The sequence below is a fragment of the Bufo gargarizans genome, chromosome 3 (genome assembly GCF_014858855.1).
Source record: "Bufo gargarizans isolate SCDJY-AF-19 chromosome 3, ASM1485885v1, whole genome shotgun sequence".
Taxonomy (NCBI): Eukaryota; Metazoa; Chordata; class Amphibia; order Anura; family Bufonidae; genus Bufo; species Bufo gargarizans.
Genome location: NC_058082.1, coordinates 219543486 through 219569116, shown reverse-complemented (window position 1 = coordinate 219569116; position 25631 = coordinate 219543486). Strand labels below are relative to the sequence as shown.

The following is a 25631-nucleotide window of genomic DNA, read 5'->3' as shown; positions in this document are numbered from 1 at the left end:
CAGGGCCATATCCCCTCCAGTGTACCAGGTACTGAAGGGAACCCCGAAGAACACGTAGAGATCTAGAGATCTCGAACTCTAAATTGCCATCAACCAGAACGGGGGAGGAGGCAATGGCGATGGTTCCACCGGTTTCACATATTTTTTCAGTAAAGACCAGTGGAACACATCATCCTCCAGATCTGCGGAAGATCAAGACAAAACGCCACTGGATTGACAACTGCAGATATTTTGTAAGGTCCAAAAAATCTTGGACCCAGTTTCCAAGATGGTACTCTCAGTTTAATATTTTTAGCAGATAACCACACCAGATCACCCACAGTTCCGGACTAGTCACATCTCTCCTGTCAGCCATTCGCTTATACCTCTCACCCATCTTCTCCAAATTCATTTGGATCCTCCGCCAGATAGAAGACAAGGCAGAAGAAAATCTTTCATTCTCTGGCATCCTAGAGGAACCAGTCCCAGAAAAGGTACCAAACTGAGGATGAAAACCGTATGCGGCAAAAAATAGCGACTTACCCGTGGACTCCTGCCTATGGTTATTCAAAGCAAACTCTGCTAGAGATAAGAATAAGGACCAGTCCTCCTGGTTCTCAGCCACAAAACACCTCAAGTAGGTCTCCAGGTTTTGGTTAGTACGCTCTGTGTGCCCATTCGACTGCGGATGAAAAGCCGAAGAGAACGAAAGTTGAAAACCAAAACGAGAGCAGAACGCCCTCCAAAACTTGAAAACAAACTGCGTTCCCCTATCAGAAACCACATCCGAGAGAATACCATGTAATTTTATGATGTTATCAACAAAAACCTGAGCAAGAGTCTTAGCATTGGGCAAACTAGCTAACGATACAAAGTGAGCCATTTTACTAAAATGGTCCACAACCACCAAAATCACAGTTTTCCCGGAGGAACTCGGCAGATCAGTAATAAAATCCATAGACAAGTGCGTCCAAGGACGAGATGGAACAGACAAAGGAAGAAGTGAACCAGAAGGCCGAGTGTAAGCAACCTTTGACCGTGCACAGGTCTCACAAGCTGCTACGTAATCCTCAACACTCTTACGTAACCCGGGCCACCAGAACCTCTGAGAAATAAAATCAAAGGTGGACTTGCAACCAGGATGTCCAGCCAGGACAGTTTTGTGATGTTCCTTGAATACCTTATATCGCAGTCCAGCAGGAACAAACAACCTCCCTGGGGGACAAGAATCAGGAGCCCCCTCCTGGGCTTCCAACACCTCCATCTCCAACTCGGGGTACAGAGCGGAGACCACCACCCCATCAGCCAAAATCGGAGCAGGAACCTCCTAATCACTTCCCCCAGGAAAACTAAGAGACAATGCATCTGCCTTGACGTTTTTAACCCCCGGGTGAAAAGTAACCACAAAATTGAACCTAGTAAAGTGACCATCTAGCCTGTCTAGGATTCAGACGCTTGGCGGATTGCAGGTAAGCCAAATTCTTATGATCAGTATATACTGTAACGGGATGAGACGCCCCCTCCAACCAATGACGCCATTCCTCTAAGGCCAATTTGATGGCCAGCAATTCCCTATCTCCTACATCATAATTCCTCTCGGCGAACGAGAGCTTCTTGGGAAAAAAAGCACACGGACGCCATTTGCCAGGATATGAACCCTGCGACAACACTGCTCCAACCCCCACCTCTGATGCATCCCCTCCACCATGAATGGCTGAAACACATCTGGCTGCATCAGAATGGGAGCAGACGCAAAACATTCCTTAATAGACGAAAAGCCTCGCAATGCCTCATCTATAATAATTGGTAAACCCCAAAAACCTTTTCGGGGTCCATACGAAAACCAGAGTCAGAAAGCAGATATCCCAGAAACGGAAGCTCCTGAACAGAAAACACACATTTCTCCAATTTAGCAGATAATTTATTCTCCCAAAGGATCGACAAAACCTGTCTCACGTGATCCTGATGGGTCTTCAGATCAGGAGAGTAAATTAGTATGTCATCCAAGTAAATTACAATGAACCTTCCCACCAAATGATGGAAAATGTAATTGACAAATCGCTGAAACACCGCTGGACGTTAGTTAACCCAAAAGGCATAACCAGATTCTCGAAATGACCCTCGTGCCTGTTGAAGGCCGTTTTCCACTCACCCCCCTCCTTGATTCTGATCAGATTGTAGGCCCCTCTTAAATCTAACTTGGAGAACACCTTGGCTCCAACAATTTGATCAAAAAGGTCAGAAATCAAAGGAAGGGGATACGGATCACGGTCCGTAATGCGGTTCAATTCCCGGAAATCCAAACAAGGTCTAAGCGAACCATCTTTTTTCTTTACAAAGAATAAACCAACTGCAACCAGAGACTTAGATGGCCTAATATGACCCTTTTCCAAACTCTCGGCAATATACTTCCGCATAACCTCTCTTTCGGGTTGAGAAAGATTGTATAGCCTAGACTTTGGCAACTTAGCCCCTGGGATGAGATTAACCGGACAATCATATTCACGATAAGGAGGCAACTCCTGAGCCCCACCCTCTGAAAAGACATCCGCAAAATCTGAGAGATACTGAGGTAGAACTGTAGTAGACACCCCTGAGATAGATGCACTAAGACAATTGTTCGAACAAAATTCACTCCAACCAATGATCTGCCTTGCCTGCCAATCTATAGTAGGGTTATGTTTTATCAACCACAGTAAACCTAAGACCATAGGAGCGGGCAAGTCCTTCATGACAAAACAAGAAGTGAGCTCAATATGGGAATCACCCACCCTTAACTGAATACCATGAGCAATATGAGTGAGACTCCTTTGAGAAAGAGGGGAAGAATCAATTGCGAACACCGGAATCTCTCTTTCTAAAGTGCAAGTACTTAAGCCCAAATTTTGAAGAAAAAGAAAATCAATAAGGTTTACCCCAGCACCAGTCAATGAATACTTCAAAATAAAATTTTCCTAAATATAGCACCACCATAGCTGGAAGGAGAAAACGAGTATTGCAGGGAGATTGCATACCCGCTTGCTCCGACATCCCATTCACGCTACCAAGAGTCAGGGATGTTTTTTTTTTCTTTTTTTTCTTTATGTAAACCTCTTTTGTGGTTCTTTATCATCAACTTGCGGTTTAACTAAAGGACAAGCATAAACAAAATAACCACTTTCTCCACAGTAATAACATAGCTTATGCAACCTAAAGTTCCTAATACCAGAACGGAAAGACACCTGACCCAGCTGCATGGGTTCCTCCCCTACCCCAGAATTATACCTGGGGAATCAGTGAGACGAAACCACTCCCAGAAGGGATCCCTCGCGGGGAAGTAACCTTACACCTCTCTCTAATGCGTCTATCTAACCGTACTGCTAAAGACATAGCATTCTCCAACGTGTCCGGATACTCGTGAAACGCGAGGGCATCTTTCAATCTCTCAGACAACCCCTGACAAAACTGACTAAGTAGCGCAGGGTCATTCCACTCAGACTCCGGAGCCCATCTCCTAAACTCAACGCAGTACGCCTCAGCTGTATGTTCACCTTGTAATAAATTTCGCAACTTAGATTCCGCCATCGAGACCCGATCTGGGTCATCATAAATTAATCCCAAGGCTTTAAAAAATTCATCCACCGACCGGAGGACCAGAGAACCGGTCGGCAGAGAAAAGGCCCAGGACTGTGCTTCCCTTTTAAGCAGGGATATGATTATCCCTACTCTCTGACTCTCATCACCAGATGAAGATGGCCTCAGCTGAAAATACAGCTTGCATGAGTTTCTAAAGCAGATAAAGTCATCCACACCCCCTGAAAATCTATCAGGGAGAGCGACTCTATGCTCCCCATAAATTTGACTTCCTCCTATAGCACCTGATGCCAGAGCATTCTGACACCGTGCGACAGAATTACGCAGATCAGCAACCTCTAGGGATAATCTCTGCATGCGATCAACTAAAGCATCAATTCACTCCATCTCAAAGCAGCTGAGAAATGGCAGTCTAGGTATTGGCGGGTTATAATGTCACGGTGGGTAGGATACAAGATACAATAAACACACGGAAAACCTCAAAACAAGCATCTAGGCCAGAAGCTGGGGATAGAGGTCACCTCCTGACAATTCCCTACCAGCTCTCCCTGGACTTCTGTGCCCACATTAAGAAAGGGGGAAAGAGGCAGCCTGCTTCCTCAGGTCCTGGAGGAGGCAGGTGTCTCGCTAACAGCCTAGACAGAACACAAAAAGGAAACCAAAACCAACTTATCTTGTAGCAGAGCAGAAACAGCAAACCCACCTTTCCACAGAGCAAGACAGAAGCTATAACCCGCACAGGACACTGGGAAGGGGTGTAATTTAAACTCACACAAACAACCCCACCCAGTGCACCTGAAGGGAGGCGGATACAGCTCAACTCCAAACCCAAAACAAACAAAAAACTGCACACGTGCTGCTAACATGGCAGACCTCCACACATAACCTGAGCAGGGCATGACAGTTACTTATCCTGCACGATGAACGCTATAAATGCTATAAAAATATAAAGAGAGAACAAACAGAAGATCTTATCAGCTGTATGCATAATCCCTGACAAGCAGAGCAGAGAGGAGGATGAGGCAGCTCTTTCTAGTTCTAAAGTAACCTGTCCTGCTATGCGATTAGGACAAGTTTTGTGTGCACTAATAGGATGGCAGACATTTTATTTCCCCTGATCATTTCTCAATAGACAAAACAATCCATTAAAACTAATTAATTTGTACAAGGTATTTATGATGAAGTAATATTTAAGTATTTTCAGTAATTGCATTACGGTAATTCCTGGAGAACCTCTTTAAGGCTTCTTGCTAAATATAAAGAAAAAAAGTAACTCAATGATTGCAATATGACAAGATAAGCAAGTTAGTATGACAAAGAAATTAAATACGGTAGTTTAAAAGGTTGACTATAAGACTGTTACATATTTATAGTTATATTTTCTGATGTACATGGGCTTGATATATTTTTTCTTTTACAGCTCTCCTTTCTAATACAAGTTGTTGTTTTATTGCATTTCATAGGATTTTCCTGGCACTTATGCTAGCAGGGTTGCTCTCCAAGACTGTTGATGCTGTAAGTATATTATAATTATATAAAGTATGAAATTTAAGTGTAAAAATTTTAAATGAATAAGTAACATTGTAAGTTAAAGGGGACATTGTGTTGTACTTATATGTGCTGATTCTATACAGGATTTTTTATTTATTTATATACATATATAAATGGTGTTATTATAAATGCTGTTTATCCTTTGCAGTCAAAAATCACATATTTTAAAAGTAGGTTTTTTTGTAGCATGTACTGTACTTCTACGAAATTGTGTTGAAAATGCTTGAAGGGTTTTCCGAGATTTTGATAATGATGACCTATCCTCAGGATAGGTCATCAGTATCTGATCGGTGGGGGTCTGAGACCCAGTATTCCTGCCGATCAGCTGTTTGAGAAAGCACTTACGCTCCAGTGTGCACCATGACCTTCTCCCTGCTTACTAAGCACAGCGCCGTACATTGTATAGCAACTGTGCTTGGTATCGCGCTCAGCTTTATTCACTTCAATGGGGCTGAGTGTGATACTAAGCACAGCCACGATACAATTTACGGGACTGTGCTTGGTAAGCAGGGAGAAGGTCATGGTGCACACTGGAGCGTAAGTGCCTTCTCGAACAGCTGATCAGCAGGGGTCCCGGGTGTGGGACCCCCACTGATCAGGATAGGTCATCATTATCAAAATCTCGGAAAACCCCTTTAAATACGAAACGCGGTTTTCTCCCGTCCTGCTTTAACCCTAGTTCGGTACTTAAAGGGGTTTTACATCTGGCGCTGCATGGGCATAGTCACATGCTCCGCTGCAGACATTAACTGGCTTCAGTGGTAATGTGCCACTTGTGGCTACATTTCAGGTGAAGCCAGTTATTGCCTGCACTGAAGCATGTGACCATGCTCAACACTGTGGGGACCAAAACTTAAACACAGTGGAGGCATCAAGGAGGACCAGAGCGGCAGGTGAGCAAAAGCAATTATTCCCAGAAAACCCCTTTAAGGTTCAGTGACTTTTCTTGTTTTTGCTCTAATTTCAAAAGCCAAAACTTTTTTTATTATTCCACAGCCATGTGTTTTATGCATGGCAAGTTGTATAGGTAAATTGTGTAACTTTTAACACTTTTTTTTGAGAGACTTTGAAAAACAATGCAGTTCCTCCATTGTTTTTAAGGTTTCATTTCATGGTGTTAACTGCATGCCAACAATGTTTTTTTTAACTTCATTCTGTCGGTTAGTACAATTTGGATACTTACTTTAAAAGTAAGACATGCTTTCTTAAGGAAAGAAAAACTGCTTTGTCTCTCCATATTCTAATACCCATAACGCAGCTGCTTAGGGCTAATTTGTTGTGGGATGGACTATAGTTTTTTTTTATACAATTTTGAGATATATAGAACCTTTGAGTACTTTTTATAAATTTTTTTTTTTTTTTTGAGGAGTTATGAGGAGACAAGTTAAGCCAAAAATACCAGTTCTGGAATTTGTGATTGTATTAATGTTTTTTTCACCATGTGGGTTAATTAGTAGGATATTTTAATAGATTGTTGTTGAGATGTGGCGATACCAATTATGCTTAACAGTTATTTTTTATACATATTTACCATTTATTTTGGGGTTTTTTTTATTACATTTTAAATATTTTTCATTTTTTTATATTTTTAAAAGCTTTATTGAACTCTTTTTTACATTTTTAGTCCCTTTAGGGGCCATAATTCTGTGTTATAATAGAATATATTTAGTGGCTGGTAGATTTTTCTTTTTTTTTGGTAGCATATATGGGTAAGGGTGGGTTCGCATCAGAGTTATTGAATTCCGATACAGGTTCTGCTATAACAGAGTTATAACGGAATATAACGGAATTCTAGAACAGAATGCAAAACGGACGCATTTAAGAGGCATTCCATTTTGCTCTTTCCTAATACATGTCTATGGGACCAAATAACAGTTCTGTTTGTTTCGGTTATACATGATGGAAAAAAAAAGTCCTGTCAGCAGGGCTATTTTTTCCGTCATGTATAACAGAACATAACAGAGACAATGCTGGACTCAGCGTCTCTGTCACTACCTCCGATAGGGCACCATAAGGGTGGTAACAGATACATTTACGGTATATTAGGAAAAATGAGATTGGAAAGGAGACTGCAAACATGTAAAATATATAAAAGGGTTTGGTGATGATCCCTCCAAAGTGCATTGGCTCAATATTATAGAAGATAAAGAAGAGTAATGGACAGAAAACAAGGGGAAAATAAAACGGATGTGTGTTCAGAGTGTGTTTGTTAAGTTATCAGAGCTGAAGCTGCTTTTCTTCAGGAAATAAATAACCTCAGAAGACAGGACTAATCTTTAACCTTTCAGGTCAGTTGACTAACTTCTGTTTCATATTAGTGGAGCGAGCTGTTGGCTGATGTTAGAGGCAGGGAGAATTTCTCTACAAGATTCACAGATTGTATCATGAGAAGAAAGAAATCACATCTGAATTTCAGATGTCATGTGGGAGAGAAAAAGCACGGACACGCTGTTTGGAAGCTATCCAGCCATTTTAGTGGCGCAAAGGGAATAGATGTGTGTGACAGGGGTAATGTGGGAAGTTCATCATTAGTCATCATTATTATTTTCATCAGCAGTACACTATGTGATCTAATCCGTATGGCAATGTATGTAGCAAAGTCTAAACATGAGTAGGTTAGAGGTTTCTTCAAATGGTTTTATTTTGGCAAATAAGTTATATTAATGACATGTGCCACCCATCCTGATTAGCCAAGAGACAAGATGCAATGCCAGCACCAATATAATTCATTGAGCAGCCTAGATATACTCAAACGTAAGGGACTCTGCCATCTTGGTAGATTTCCAGGGATGGGGTGTTGGTTTATAATGGTTTAGGTGGCAGCTATTGGCGCTGGAAGCAGTGGCGACTCTAGGAACAATATATAGGGGGGGCACAAAGATACCACAGTCAAAAATGGGGGGGCACAAACAAAATAAGTATATATCAATAAGATTACAAAATACGAGAGAATTGCGATATGCAGGGATACAGTTATAATAAAGCAATTTACTTACAAAAGAAGCTATTCAGTCGTCTGCAGTGCCGTCCTCTGCTTGCTTCCACGGATTCTTTCCCCTTCTTTCTGTCTCTCGTCAGTGCACAGGCGCACTGTTATGGTGGATCTGTGGAAGACACACTGTTATGGGGGCATCTGTGGATGACACATTATGCCTCTCATTAGCCCTCATTATGCCTCTCATATCAGCCCCCATATCAGCCCTTATGCCTCATTAGCCCCCATATCAGCCCTTATGCCTCATTAGCCCCCATATCAGCCCTTATGCCTCATTAGCCCCCATATCAGCCCTTATGCCTCATTAGCCCCCATTATGCCTCTTATTAGCCCCATTATGCCTCTTATTAGCCCCATATGCCTCCTATTAGCCCCCATATGCCTCCTATTAGCCCCCATATGCCTCCTATTAGCCCCCATATGCCTCCAATTAGCCCCCATATGCCTCCAATTAGCCCCCATATGCCTCCAATTAGCCCCCATATGCCTCCTATTAGCCCCATATGCCTCCTATTAGCCCCATATGCCTCCAATTAGACCCCATATGCCTCCAATTAGCCCCCATATGCCTCCAATTAGCCCCCATATGCCTCCAATTAGCCCCCATATGCCTCCTATTAGCCCCCATATGCCTCCTATTAGCCCCATATGCCTCCTATTAGCCCCCATATGCCTCCTATTAGCCCCCATATACCTCCTATTAGCCCCATATGCCTCCTATTAGCCCCATATGCCTCCTATTAGCCCCATATGCCTCCTATTAGCCCCATATGCCTCCTATTAGCCCCCATATGCCTCCAATTAGCCCCATATGCCTCCAATTAACCCCCATATGCCTCCTATTAGCCCCCATATGCCTCCAATTAGCCCCCATATGCCTCCAATTAGCCCCCATATGCCTCCTATTAGCCCCCATATGCCTCCTATTAGCCCCCATATGCCTCCTATTAGCCCCCATATGCCTCATATTAGCCCCATATGCCTCCTATTAGCCCCATATGCCTCCTATTAGCCCCATATGCCTCCAATTAGCCCCATATGCCTCCAATTAGCCCCCATATGCCTCCAATTAGCCCCCATATGCCTCCTATTAGCCCCCATATGCCTCCTATTAGCCCCCATATGCCTCATATTAGCCTCATATGCCTCCTATTAGCCCCCATATGCCTCCTATTAGCCCCCATATGCCTCATATTAGCCCCATATGCCTCCTATTAGCCCCATATGCCTCCTATTAGCCCCATATGCCTCCTATTAGCCCCCATATGCCTCCAATTAGCCCCATATGCCTCCAATTAGCCCCCATATGCCTCCAATTAGCCCCCATATGCCTCCTATTAGCCCCCATATGCCTCCTATTAGCCCCCATATGCCTCCTATTAGCCCCATTATGCCTCATATTAGCCCCCATATGCCTCCTATTAGCCCCATATGCCTCCTATTAGCCCCATATGCCTCCTATTAGCCCCATATGCCTCCTATTAGCCCCAAATATGCCTCCAATTATCCCCCAAATATGCCACCAATTATCCCCCAAATATGCCACCAATTAGCCCCCATATGCCTCCAAATGCCCCCATATGCCTCCAATTAGCCCCCAAATATGCCTCCAATTAGCCCCCATATGCCTCCAAATGCCCCATATGCCTCCAATTAGCCCCCATAATGCCCCCAGCAGCCACATTTTCTATAAAATAAAAAATAAAAACACTTACCTCTCCTGCTCCTGGACGGACGCCGCCTGCCATTTTCTCCTCAGTCGACTGTGCTCTAAACTGGCGCGCACAGCGTGAGGTCACAGAGCGACCTTACGCTGTGCGCAGCCCTGCACAGCCGACAGCCGAGGACCAGGAAGTGGTGAGTACAGAGCGTTCACCACTTCCTGGTCCTTCGGTACTAATGAGCGCTTCCATAATGGAAGCGCTCATTAGTATTCACTCTGGGGAATCAGCGGGGGGCACCCGGGGGGGCAAGGGACAACATAGGGGGGGCAATTGCCCCCCCTCGCCCCCCTCTAGCGACGCCACTAGCTGGAAGTATTGTTCTAGTAAAAAGAATACTGGTTTTGTGGTACACTTTTGAAGTATCAACAGTGTACCACAAATCATTACTACTAAACAGTCTAAAACATAAATCAATGTGAATGTTTAACTAGTTCAAGAAGCAACAAATTAAGGTTTTTGGTTGGTCTGCACAGTCCCCAGACCAGGGCTGAAACAATTACACGAATTAATAGATTAACTCGACCCAAAAAATCCTCAATGCACATTTTTTGCATCGATGATTTGTTTGTGCCATGTGACCACAGAGTGTGAGTGAAGCACTTGCTATTACTCACTCTCCGAGGTCACCCGCCTGCCCGCATAGCACTGCACTGGATCCTGACGTACACACATTATCAGGACTCCGTGCACATAAGCACGCACTATGACCTGATGCTGTGTGACGTCAGGTCCCAGTGGAGTGTCGGCAGTGCCCCTACAGGAAAGGTAAGTATTTTAGTTTGCTGGCACTGTGGCTGGGCACTGATGGCTAGGAGAGGGAGTGGGTGAACTGATGGCAGTGGGGGAAACTGGTGGAACTGGGGGAAGTTAATCGCTCTGGGGGAGAGCTGATGGCATGGTGGGAGCTGGTGGCATTGGGGAAGGAACTGGTGGCACTGGGAGGGAGAGCAACTGATGACATGGGAAAGCTGGTGGCATTGGAGGGGGAACTGGGGGGAGCTAATGGCACTGAGGGAGGAACTGATGGCACTAGGTGGGACTGATGGCAGGGGGCTGATGAGTTTTTATAGAAAACGTTCTTTTAATTTGTTTATTCTTATTAGAATACTCGATTAATCGTTGGATTAATCGGTAGAGTACTTCATTACTAAAATAATCGATAGCTGCAGCCCTACCCCATACTACAACAATATTGATCTCAAACGTGTGCATACAAGATGACCACAGATGAAAGGTCCTCAAAGCAAGAATAGAAAGACTTTTAACTGGCTACAAGAAATGTTTGTAGGCTTTGATTTCTGCTATAGATGATGCTACTAAGAATGAACTGAGAACTTTTTGCACATTCCAAAATTGATGTTTAATTTTTCCACTATTATAAAGTACACTTCAAACATAAACCATAGTAGTGCCTTACAATTTTTTAAAAAAAGGTCTTATTTGCCCAACGAGGCAAACTTTGTGAAAGGTGGTTTTCTGCAGGGGAAATTTAGTAAAACTTTGATAGCAGGTGTCACGGTCCATCCTGTGACAGATGTTAGAAGATCTGAGAGATTGGCTGCACGTTAGGTTATCTGACAGCCTATCCGTTTTCACTTGCTGCAGTGTTGTTGTTGGTAATGACCACACCTTTTGTCTCAAGTTTAGCTTGCGATCATTACTGCTCCTCTATTTAGTCTGGACTCACACTTCTTACCATGCGGTTGATATTATCTGCCTGGAATTGGAAGAGCTGGTGTGAGTTCCTCATCTGTATTGCTGCTCATCCATTTTCTATTGAATATAAGTGCACTTCCTTTTGTATTTTGTTGTTCCCATTTTCTCGTTGTTTACTAGGCCTCAGGGAGACGCTGGTTCGTTCATCTGGGAAGAAACCAGTGGTCTCAGACCCAGTCACTACTCCTAGGGCTTTCCAGGGTTTCTAGGGCCTAGGTTTCCAGTGTATGAATATTACCACCTTCAGGGTCTATTCATACTGACAGGAGTCAGGGCTAGGTTTAGGGTTTCCTAGGTGGTTATCCCTTCCCTTTCCCTAGCCGTGAGGCGTACTTTCTGGTCATTTTCCTTCTGTTGTCATTCTGGTGTTCCTCCCCCCACTTTGTGACAGCAGTACGGTATTGGAATCTCTCTGTTTAGTTGCACAAGTATATCAGTAATACCTCCAGGGCTAAGTGCAGACCTTTTAGACCTCTGCTCAAGGGCCTACAATCTATTACTAGAATACTACCACCTCTAAGGCTGTGTTTAGAGCACTTTCAGCCCTATGTTTGGCGTAATCCCTGGGAAAAGCTCTTGCTATATATGCCAATCATAGCCTCAGGGCTCTTTTCACTGAATTAAAGCCAAAGGAGTGTTCTTTTGGCCTTGGTGTGGGTAGGGTACTTTCACACTTGCGGCAGAGGATTCCGGCAGGCAGTTGCCGAATCCTTCAAAACGTATGCAAACTGATGGCATTTGTCAGACAGATCAGGATCCTGATCCGTATGACAAATGCATTGAAATGCCGGATCCGTCTCTCTGGTGTCATCCGAAAAAACGAATCCGGCATTTATTTTTTTCACATTTTTTGCCGTCTGAGCATGCGCAGACTGCAATGCCGGATTCGTTTTGCCGAGACACTCGGGCCTTATCCGGCATTAATGCGTGTCATTGGGGAAAAATGCTGGATCCAGCATTTCGGCAAGTGTTCTGGAATTTTGTACGGAGATAAAACCTCAGCATGCGTCCTGAAAAGTTAAAAAGACTGAACTGAAGACATCCCGATGCATCCTGAACAGATTGCTCTCCATTCAGAATGCATTAGGATAAAACTGATCAGTTTTTTTCCGGTGTTGAGCCCCTAGGACGGAACTCAATGCCGGAAAAGAATAACGCTAGTGTGAAAGTACCCTTAGTATACCATTTAAAAAAATATATATACTGACCAAATAGTGACCATCCGAAGGAAGCCTAAAGGATCAAACTATTAGCATCAAGAGTGCGTCTGTTCCAACCTGTTGTAGGATGTACATGTAAAGTGTAGGGATGGGATAATAACAGATCCATATGTTGTTCAAATCATACATGTATACAAAGAATAGTGCCATGCTGAGAATAGTGGCATACAGTCCCTAAATAATATCTAAACGGCAGTACCTGCACAATGCCACCCTATGTCTACAACAAGAAGCCCACTTTATTTGCTTCTTAAAGGTGGAAGTGTTATAAGAGGGATGGTAGAAGCAATCATCCGTCCATAGCCTATACCTGTAGCTGGGTAGTACAGTGCTATGTTTTAGCCAGTTCAAATGTGTTGGTGAGTAACTCCCCTAGGAAAAAAATTCACACACATGGGCCCTTGTTTTTATTAATACTGATTACTTCAATGTTTTAAAAATGTTTTCACTGTGACTCTTTCAAAAGTGGTACATAAGCAATGGAAACTATAAAAAATACAAATGATAAAACTAAGAAAAAAAAAAATGCTAGTCGTATTTGCAATGTGGCCAGAATGTGGGCTCAAGTATAATTGATAAATATGCAGATGTTGCAGAATTTGTCCTTCAGCAAAACTAAGCTTTGAAATCACAATGTGTTCATTATTTGCTATCTGTGGTTTACAAGGACTACAGTTAAACATTCTGCAACTATGACTGGAATAACTGCATACAGACATCCATATGACACTATACTACTAGACCTTGAAATATTTTTTTTATCAGTGTTACTGAAATTGGTATTGGACGGTACATGTCATACTCCTACAGCACGTCTGTCAAGGGTTTCTTAGCAGAGATAGGACACTTGTTGCTTGTATAGCTTTCATTGTTGGCTCACAGTATTTTTGCGTGAAGTACAATATGTATATGTAGAAAATATATATACGCTTTTCAAGGCAACCAAAGGCAAATTAAATTAATTAAAATTCTTTTAATAGGGGGAAATATTGAGCTGTTTTATAAGTGAAATATATAACATTCTTCTAGTGAGTTGATAGGATAAGTGTACGTGAAGTCAATCCAAAAAGTTGGTTGGACTGGATGTGCTATGTAGAGTCCTATGTGAAAGCTTTATTGGAATCCATTCACTGAAGCAACACTATGTACACCTTTGTGGGCATTTTTTATTATTGCAGTGTATTTTTTCACTGTATTTTATTAAAAATATGGAGCCCTTTTTTCTGTACATAGCTGAGATGCTCTAGTAGCAGCCTCTGGATTTTCGCTCTTTTTCCATCAGTTGGGGGGCTGACGGGCTCATTATCTCTGCCTTCTGACCTTATAAACACTCTTCAAGACATAATCTTATCAGCAGGGCATTTTTTCTCAGAGAAAAGGTGGTGGAACTCACCCCCCCTCCCCTGACCACGACCCTACCCACCCCTAGGACCGCCCCCTAAAACCTCCCCTTTAGAGAACAGGGATGCAAGTAAAATTTGGGGGGCTATAAAAGTCCAGCCCAGCAAAGAAACCCCCCAGATGGGGATGGCACTGTTAATGGGGGATCTGTGGATGGCACTGTTATGGGGGATCTGTGGATGGCATCCACAGATCCCCATCCTATAACAGTGCCATCCACAGACCCCCCCCACCCATAACAGTGCCATCCACAGACCCCCACACCCCATAACAGTGCCATCCACAGACCCCCCCCCACCCCATAACAGTGCCATCCACAGACCCCTCCACCCCATAACAGTACCATCCACAGACCCCACCATCCTATAACAGTGCCATCCACAGACCCCCCCCCCAACCCATAACAGTGCCATCCACAGACCCCTCACCCCATAACAGTGCCATCCACAGACCCCCCCTTAACAGTGCCATCCACAGACCCCCCTTAACAGTGCCGTCCACAGACCCCCCTTAACAGTGCCATCCACAGACCCCCCTTAACAGTGCCATCCACAGACCCCCCTTAACAGTGCCATCCACAGACCCCCCCACCCCATAACAGTACCATCCACAGACCCCCCCACCCCATAACAGTGCCATCCACAGACCCCCCCCTTAACAGTGCCATCCACAGACCCCCCCCTTAACAGTGCCATCCACAGACCCCCCCTTAACAGTGCCATCCACAGACCCCCCCACCCCATAACAGTGTCATCCACAGACCCCCCCTTAACAGTGCCATCCACAGACCCCCCACCCCATAACAGTGCCATCCACAGACCCCCTCTTAACAGTGCCATCCACAGACCCCTCCACCCCATAAAAGTGCCATCCACAGACCCCCCCACCCCATAAAAGTGCCATCCACAGACCCCCCATTGCCGCTCCAGTACATACAGTTATAAAATGTGTAAAATGAATAATGATTCTTCTATTCATGCTGCCCTCTCTGTAGTACTGTATAACATTCAATATATCCATCCTACTCACAGGGCTACTGTTCTCGTAATGCAGGCCGGCCGGGCAGACGAGCGGCAGCGTCACTGACTGACGTCACGTGCCTGCGCCGTCGGCTTCATTCATAAAGTAGGCCGGGCAGGCACGTGACGCCACTCGTCTGCCCGGCCGGCCAGCATTATGAGAACAGTAGCCCTGTGAGTAGGATGGATATATTGAATGTTATACAGTACTACGGAGGGGGCAGCATGAATAGAAGAATCATTATTAATTTTACACATTCTATAACTGTACTGGAGCTGGGGGCCGGAGCACAGTGAACGCACCAGCCCCCAGCTCCTCCTCCCAGTCCCTCCCCGCTGATACATCGCAGCCTGCGATGCTGGAGCATGGCAGGCTGCGATGTCAAAAGGTGGCAGAACGCCGTTTCGGTGCGTTCCACCAGAAAAAAAGCTCTGCTTATCAGTAAGATAAGAGCTGAGCTATAAAGTATTTATGTCCTCTTAGTAGTTTAGAGAATAGGTTTATTAGACGATGGGCACAAAGTGAAAGTACAGTACCAGTCACACAGTTAGCCCTTTGTGACAGAAAGGCCAATTGAAAATATGAATTTTAGCCAAAAATGAGTAAAATGCAACCATAAGCAAAAATTGCCTCTAAAAGTGTACATAGCCTTTAAGCCTGCTTGACAAACCCATCTACTTTCATCATAAATATGCATACATTTCACATCCAAAATCATGTTTTCAAAATGTTATATGCCTACTCCCATTATTTTTTCATACATTCAGTACATGATACATACATGTAGTATCTAGCTTTGTCATCAGCATCTTCATTATTGCATTGAAAGAATTGAAAGAGAATAGTAATGTGTTTAAATAACGGCCTGATGGAACTCCTGCCGGTCGTGAGAAAAAGGCCTTAGCCGTTTTTGAAACTTTTAACTATTAAGCTATGTTAGTAAATTTGCCCCAATGTGTTGTCCTGTGTGATATCATGTTTAATAGCCCCATGGCACAGTTTACTTGCATGCAGTGTTTAATGGTGTTGTGATGTGGTCCCATAACCAGGTGACTTGACTGCTGCATGTGACGCCCCATTGGACAACACATCTATTTTCTTTATGTACTTAGTTGTCTGGCATGAGTACCCGAATACCTTTAGTGGTACATTTGGACAAATGCTAATGTCAAAACTTACAGTATCTCACATACTCAGGACATTTGTGCCCTTCTGCTTCACCTGTAGAATAGACTAGTCTAACCAACTTTTCTCCTGACATGTCTGTTTTAGTACTTAATTGCATTCCTCATTTTAAAACATTACTGGAGCTTCCTTTTTAGATAGCTTCTGGAAATGCTGTTAACAGCAGCTCAGGCAAGATGGCTGCCCCTATAACTATGTTTATGAAAAGAGAATTTAAAAACCTATAATAAGAAAATAAAAACCGACTAGAAAAAAAGAATATGTTTTCATACCTGGTCTTAACTATTAAAAATTATAGGTGACTCATTGTCTTTAGGAATAATTGCTCAATGAAAAAATACCATTTTTAGCTTACACATGTTTTGAAAGCCTCCATGATCAAGGTTTATCATGACTACATCTGGTTTCTGTATCCTTGATTATATCTTCTTAGAAATATGCTTTTGTTACAGCATAGCTAGGTGTCCTAGACTATGATGAAAAATACTGAATAAAATTGTTTCCATACCAGTATGAACCCTCTGCAGGGGACCCACATTACATTACATAAACAGGGAAAATGTATATATTTTTACATATGTTTATAAGTATTTATACAGTGCATTCCCACATACAGTATGGAGTAACCAAAATGAAACATCCAAAGTCAATTTGCATAAAACTTTGTTTCAGCGAGAGCGCTCCATACTCCTATGAGCCCAAACTATTACGTAGCGATATCTCACGAGACTTCGCGTAAAAACTTCATAAATTGATTTCTACTGTAAAAAAAACATTTCCTGAACTCGGGTTCGGTTCCAAGGTACCACGCGCTTGCTCCGTACAGTATTGAAACTAAGTTTCATGCGAATCAACTTTGGATGTTCCATTCGAAGTCGATTCGCTCATCCCTAGTCATGATCTTCATTGCATTTAAAAAATGTAGACAACCTCTATGAAGACCCAATCTAGTATGCCATTGTTGGACACTATTTGAACAGACATGTTAAAGTGTTTTTCTCACAATACAAACGTATCTCTATTCACAGGATAGTGGTTAAGTATGTGATTAGTGGGTGCAACCGTTAGAACCTCACTAATCACAAGAACAAGGGTGCCTATATGAATAGAAAGGCAGATCGGGAACGTGTGCTCAAAAAATGAAAATATTCTAGCTATTTCTGTCAGTACCATAGTAAGGGAATGAAGCATATACTTAAAGCGGTTTTCTTACTTCATGTAGGGAAGGTAATCCAAGGCACTAACGTATTATGATTGTCCATATTGCCTCTTTTGCTAGTTGAATTCATTTTTCAGTCACATTATATACTGCTCGTTTCCATTGTTAACACCACCCTGAAATCCGGCAGCAGTGGCCGTGCTTGCACACTATAGGAAAAAGCGCCACCCTATGCATACTCCCAGTCACCAGAAAGGGCAGCGCTTTTTCCTATAGTGTGCACGGTTACCGTTGCTGGATTGCATGGTGGTCATAACCATGGAAACGAGCAGTGTTTAAAGTGGTTCTCCAGGAATAAAAAAAAAAGAAAATACTTAAATATTATATTAGAATAAATATATTCACTAATACGTTTTATAACTTAGAATGGCTTGTTTTGTCTAGGGAGAAATCATTAGGAGAAAGAAAATGGCCGCTGTCCTATCAGTACACACAAAACCTGTCCTAATCACACAGGAGGACCAGTTCCTTCACCACAATGAGCCATAGTGCTGCCTCATCCTCCTCTCTGCTCTGCCTGTCAGGAATCATGATCCTGAATACGGGTGAATCTCTGTGGGAATGGAGATGATGAGGAGACAAAAGAGGAGAGTGAGGTGTGGCTAATGAGCAGCAGCACTTGTATGCAGTCCCCATTACCAAGTCTGTCCTGTCCATCCTCTCTGTACTTCATGTCTCCTCGTGAACTAAATTCCCCAGAGATTCAGCTGAACTTCTTATCATCTGTATTCAGGACCATAATCCCTGACAAGTAGAGAGGAGGATGAGGGAGCTCTTTACCTCAGTGTTGTAAAGTAACATGTCCTTCTGTGTGATTAGGACATGTTTTGTGTGAACTAATAGGACAGCGGCCATTTTATTTCCCCTGATTATTGCTCCCCAGGCAAAATGAGCCATTATAAATCATGAAAGGTATTTGAGAATATATTTATAATAAAGTAATATTTAAGTATTTTCATTTTCTTAATTCCCAGAGAGCCCTTTAATGTGGACAATCACAATACATTAGTAACAGGGGCGTACATAGAAATCACTGGGCCCCATAGCAAGAATCTGAATTCGGCCCCTAATCCTACCTACTACTAACCCCTGGCCCATCCCACCTCCTGTCCTGGCTCCTCCCCTGCCACCCCCCCCCCCCCCCCATTTGCCAATAAAGACATGTATACATGACCTACTGAAACTGTTAGGATAATCTTTTTTATTTATTTATTATTAACCAACTTTGCTGCAGTAACTTAAAAAAAACTCATCACTGCTCCTGCCTGTCTACTTTGGTAAAGCCGGGCATAAATGGGCTATATCAGGCTTTAGCAGAGTGGGCACAGGACAGTGGACACAGGGCGCCATATGTATGCAAGCACAGCTGAGCAAGTGCAGGGCAGGAGCCCACATACACATCACTCCTCCTGCCTCTGTCCACTCTGCTAAAACCTGACATAGTCCATCCCCCACATCTTAATCCCTTTGCTACCAGCGACATTTTTTCATCACTTCTCATACCCCAAAAAATGTAATAAAATGTGATAAAAAAAATCACACACAATCCAAAATGGTATCAATAAAAAATCGTGGCCTGCTATTGACTGCTCCCCATGTCACTGGACGTTTTCATCTGCGTGACGGGAGGGAGGCAGTGGCGGCTGTGCGGGCCACAAAGACGGTCGAGCTGGTCGTTGACTTCAGGAAGGGAAGGGTAGTCCCCCCTGACCGATATAGGCGGATCTGAAGTCGCAAGGGAACCCAGTGCCTGCCTCTTAGGCACGACAATCTCTGAAGACCTATCCTGGCGTCCCAACATCTCATCCATCATAAAGAAGGCTCGACAAGCGGCTCTATTTCCTTCGACAACTGAGGAAGTTCGGCATGGCTCAGGACCTACTGAAGTCCTTCTACTCCTGTACCATCGAGTCGGTATTGTGCTCGTCCCTTCAGGTGTGGTATGCCGGCTCATCAGCCAGTGACAAGCGCAAACTACAAAGGGTCATCAACTCGGCGGAGAGAACTACTCGACTGCCACTACCACCCCTTGACTCTATCTTCTCCAACAGACTCAGTCCATGGCTCTGAAAATATTCAATGACCACTCCCATCCGGGCCATCATCTCTTCAGATGTCTAAAGTCCGGCCGCAGGTATCAGGCCATCCCTGCAAGGACATCGAGGAGGCTGAACACTTTCTTCCTAACGGCCGTCAGACTGCTGAACTCATCACGCCCCATCTCCCACCCATAATCCCTCCCTCGCCCCTAATGTGCCCATTGCTTAACCCCCCCCCTTCCACCCCCTAGTTACTATGCCTGTACCTGTGCCTAACCCAATTCCGAACACGATCGACTGTGTCGTGTTTGGCGAATAAAGCTAATTCTGATTCTGATCAGGAGCAATGCGGGTACTGGGGAATGAGGTAAGTAAGGTGCTCAGGCATTTTGGGGGGCATTATAGGGGTTGGGGAACCCCTTTAACTCCTTGCTGCTGATGTGAGTGATGTGCTGGGGGGGGGGTTGTAGGCTCATAGAGGACTCAGGAGGTACATAAATAAATGTACAAGAAAAAAACATGAGCAAATATAAACATCTGTCAGTTCAGAAAAATGTGCAGATCAGTAAAATGTATGTATTACCTAAGTACTTACACAAAATTCAAACAGGTAGGTATCTGAGGGGAGATAGGGTACATGCCTCACTATGTAGTATCTGTTCCGGACAGCACGCCGTGCCGATTGTAATACTGTGCATGTCCTGAAGTCATGCTGACCCCTAACAAAATGTATGGGCAAACCAGAGGTGATTTACTAGAATGTCTGGGCAAATGGGAGGTGTTTACTAGAATGTCTGGGCAAACAGGAGGAGGTTCAATAGAATGTATGGGCAAACGGGAGGTTGTTCAATAGAATGTATAGGCAAACGGGAGGTGGGTCAATAAAATGTATAGGCTAACGGGAGGAGGCTAGGTTGGCTGTCCGGACTCTGCATCGCCAGGGGAAAAGTAGAAAAAGGTCATTTCCTGGCCACCTCAATACCCCATGATTAAACTGTGTCTTATGCAGAGTATACGTAGGGGCGGGGCCTTCCATGCGCTCCTGGCCCCCCTGTGCCGCGGGCCCCATAGCAATGGCGTGGTCTGCCTATATTGGCAGTACGCCACTGATTAGTAAGTACTTTGTATTTACTTTCTCTACAATATATATATGATAAATGCCATTTGCTGAAGTGACACAACCCCTTTAAGCCACCACTCCATACATTTTAGGGAATGCTTGTTCTTGTGATTGGTAGGGGTCCCACCAGTCCCACTCCCACACATAAGATACTGTGGATAGGAGACAAGTTTGTAGTATGGGAAACTCTTTTAAAGAGCATCTGTCAGCATGATCAACCATATAAAAAACAGGCATATATTTCTTATATATGTATTTTTGCTATAGGATTAATAATTGCTAAGATATATCTATTTTTATATTTATGTAAATTACTAATTTGGAGCACCTATGGTGGCCATATTGCTAGGAGCATCATTAGTGGCTGTGCCCCTCTTCCCCCCTTTAATTGGGATCAGAAAGCTCAGACACCAAGTTGGTGCTTGCTCAATGGAACTTCTGCTGCTTCCCAAACTCAGTTTTGCAGATGGAAATTGGAATTGCCTTCTGAATAAAGCCATATTCTCCTTTCCTTTTCACGGCACTTCTTACTAACACATTATAGGTACAATATGTGTATGAAAAGGAGGTAGAAAGAATTAAAAGAGAGATGGCTAAGATTTCGATTGCTTGACCAGTCTATAAAGACATACAAATCTGCATAGGAAATATGGGCATAAAACAAAATACTATTTTCATCAAAATTTGCAAAAGGTGTTTAAGTTCAAATGCAAAGGTGTAGGTAGCCTTTAAATGAGATAGTTTATCCAAAAATGTTGTAAACATTGGAGAGATGTGGCCTCTGTTACCCCTTAAAATATATTTCCATATAGTAATGTGTTCCTTTCTCTTCATTCCCAATCTATTCGAATATTTCCAAAAAAGGAAAGTACCATAGGTTGACAGATGGAGCAGGACTTCTTTTCTTCTGTATGACAGTTCTTATTGTTGGCAGACAAGTACACTTTTCTAGTGATTGCTATTTCAGATAGAGTGATCAATCTTCACCGCAAAGAACTTACAACTTAAATAAATAACAATGTGCATGGCGAGTGTGGCTTTTCTAATGGTCATGACTCCCTCCTAGGTCTGTGGATACACAGCCATGGAGTGTGTTTTACATTTCAGAGGCTTCGTGCTGAGAGTCTTATATAGAATACATATACAACCAGCTTGATTAGCTCATGAATTGCACAGTCTCCATACAGCTGTTTATTTAGACATTTGAGGATTTTCTTTAGTTCAAATGTCAAGGTCAAGGCTACATCTCAACCACATAAATATTCTGTCTATGCTCAAAGAGTGGTGCAAACCGTCAACATGACCTGGCCTATTGTGTCTGTTCTTCTTTAGAAATCTTAAAAGCATTTAATCGCTTAGGGTCCAATACCGGATGAAGAAGCACTAATTAATGATACGAGTCAATTGAAGTTCATTTAAAGGGCCTTTTACATGGCCCAATGCAAAATGTGAGGGGGGGGGGGAGCGAATGATTATTATTACAATTGATCAAAGGCAACATGCAAAGGATTTTTGATTTTGCATGAAAAATGGGATCACCTCAGAAATTAGTGTTTGCTTGTTTGTTGATCATCAACAGCTTTAGACAAGCCAGTTGTCAGGATTGAGCTTTGATTGTGCAAATATTTCTTCCCAATAATTGGCCCCATTCCCTGCCCATGTAAAAGGGCCCTTAAAGGAGTGTTCAGGGATATTAAAAAACTGTCTAGAACTTTCTAAAAACCGCATAGAAACATGACTCACCTGAACTGATCCACTGTATCTCAGCTCAACATGCCAGAAATGCTAGGAAACACCCAATCACTAGTGGACCATTACTAAGTCCAGTGATGAGCTAAGCTGGCCTTTCCTGGCATTTCTGCACTGGCAGTTCAACACATGCATGTACAAAAAGAAGGCCACATGGCCCAAGAAACCCACAATAAAGCGCACATCCACCAATTATAAAATATTAGACTATAAAGACAAACAAACAAATTAAAAATTGTATACAATGTACTATGTACTGATACCAAATAAGACCAGACACATATAAAGTCCCCACCAATAGCCACAAATGTGGACACAATCTAGATAGTCAAAAATGACAATACCCAAAAGTAAAGCATAAAATGCGACCCAGGATGTATAATAAATATCAATTATAATGTTGCATCAAAGCACCTAATACCTGAGTGAGATACAAGGGTATAAGATTATCCAGGTGGGTCTGAATGGAGAAATTTCACCCCATGTGTTTCACTGGTAAAAACCGGCTTCCTCAGGGATAAATGCCTGTATGCCCCAGAGCCCTTTATATATGCTAATAATAAGAAATAATTCATCATAATGTAAGTCACCTGTAATGAAAATAAAACACCTGTGGTGCCTCTGGCATCCATGATAGTGTACAGCACATGCGCCAGTGTTAGGTAGGTGGGAGTATGAAGAAGGTCATGTGATGAAAGATCACATGAGCGTGACGCATCCCGACAGTGGAGCGCTAATGCGCTCCACAGACAGGAAGTTGAAAATTAAGCTCTCATAATCATGGAAGAAACTACCGTGATACATGGAGTGAGTCATGTGATAAGCAAGTGGAACGAAAATGCGTTCCAACTTGAAGAAAATACGTGTTTGTGTATGTATGAAAATAATTTGTAACCACAAGTAATAATAATAAAAAAAGGGGGGGTAATGGATAGGTGTAAAAAAGTTATATGATAACGTGCGCATGATAAAGAATATAAAAATAAATAATGCATCCACGATATCCCATACATGATTAAATAATTAGTTATACATATACACTGAACACAAATATAAACGCAACACTTTCGCTTTTGCTCCCATTTTGCATGAGCTGAACTCAGTTCTGAAACATTTTCTACATACACAAAAGACCCATTACTCTCAAATATACTGGCCATGCAAGAACTGGGATGTTTTCAGCTTCCAGGAACTGTCTACAGATCCTTGCAATATGGGGCAGTACATTATCATGCTGCAACATGAGGTGATGGTCGTGGATGAATGGCACAACAATGGGCCTCAGGATCTCGTCACGGTATCTCTGTGCATTCAAAATGCCATTAATAAAATGCACCTGTGTTCGTTGTCCATAACATACGTCTGCCCATATCACAACCCCACCGCCACCATGGGCCACTCGATCCACAACGTTGACAGTCAGCAAACCACTCACCCACACGACGCCACACACGCTGTCTGCCATCTGCCCTGAACAGTGAAAACCGGGACTCATCCGTGAACAGAACATGCCAGTCGCCATTGAATGTGAGCATTTGCCCACTCAAGTCGGTTACAACGACGAACTGCACTCAGGTCCAGACCCCGATGAGGACGACGAACATGCAGATGAGCTTCCCTGAGACGGTTTCTGACAGTTTGTGCAGAAATTCTTTGGTTATGCAAACAGATTGTTGCTGAGGCTGTCCGGGTGGCTGGTCTCAGACAATCATGGAGGTGAACATGCTGGATATGGAGGTCCTGGGCTGGTGTGGTTACACGTGGTCTGCAGTTGTGTTAGGCCGGTTGGATGTACTGCCAAATTCTCTGAAACGCCTTTGGAGACGGCTTATGGTAGAGAAATGAACATTGATTGCAGGGGCAACAGCTCTGGTAGACATTCCTGCAGTCAGCATGCCAATTGCACGCTCCCTCAAACGTTGCGACATCTGTCGCATTGTGCTGCACATTTCAGAGTGGACTTTTATTGTGGGCAGTCTAAGGCACACCTGTGCAATATTCATGCTGTCTAATCAGCAGCTTGATATGCCACATGTGAGGTGGGATGGATTATCCCGGCAAAGGAGAAGTGCTCACTAACACAGATTTAGACAGATTTGTGAACAATATTTGAGAGTAAAGGGTCTTTTGTGTATGTAGAAAATGTTTCAGATCTTTGAGTTCAGCTCATGCAAAATGGAAGCAAAACCGAAAGTGTTGCATTTATATTTTTGTTCAGTGTAGAACAACAAATGAAAAAGTGATTAGAATGAAAAATAGATACAAGATAAACATAATAATATACATATATACTTGAGAATAAATAAAAATTAGAGAAGAATTATACTCCAAAAGATATATATTTCATACATGATTCAATAATTTGTGATGCCCTAAACATGATTTATTGGCCAATAAATTCATGGAAAAAGACACACATGTAATAAATAAATAAAAAACTATAAATTCATGTATATTAATAAATAATTCATAAATATTAACAGTATTAATTCTTTATCAACTGGTAATCTATAATAATTATAATAAAAGTATATACTTATATATCACACTAATCTCACCAATGTCTCAATAATAAAAATAAATATAAAAATAATAGTCATAGTTCACATGAAATATGTATTGCGCATAAACACTATAACGCCAGAGACACAGCAGAGAATAAAAAAAAATTGCGGATTCACAAAACACGGATGCTGGTCATGTGCGTTCCGCATTTTGCGGACCGCACATGGCTGCCACTATAATAGAAATGCCTTTTCTTGTCTGTGTCTGCGGACAAGAATAGGACATGTTCTATTATTTTGTGGGGCTGCGGAACGGAAGTGCGGATGCGGACAGAACACTGTGTGCTGTCCGCATCTTTTGCGGCCCCATTAAAAATGAATAGGTCCGCACCCATTCCGCAAAATTTTTGGGACGTATGACTGGACCCTAAATGTAAGACATCTTCTGAACTGTCTTATATTTAGACCATTTTCTACGCCTAAAACAGGCGCAGAAAATGATGAATGAGAGGGGCCTGAAGGCCCGCCCACACCACGCCTCAATATTAGACCTGGCGTAAGTTGGAAAAAGTCTTAGATACTGGTGCAACTAACCATTGTGCTGCCATCTGCACCTGAAATAGACCTAATTTAGGT

The 25631-nt window shown here is 43.0% G+C and overlaps 1 protein-coding gene across 1 annotated transcript in view; it reads left to right on the top strand.

Moving 5' to 3' along the window:
* The window catches only part of COL4A2 (collagen type IV alpha 2 chain), a 257233-nt gene that overhangs the window by 12081 nt on the left and 219521 nt on the right, over window positions 1-25631 (top strand). The window contains 1 exon segment of the mRNA XM_044284160.1: window positions 5016-5067. Within this exon segment, the coding sequence (XP_044140095.1) occupies window positions 5016-5067 (52 nt within the window).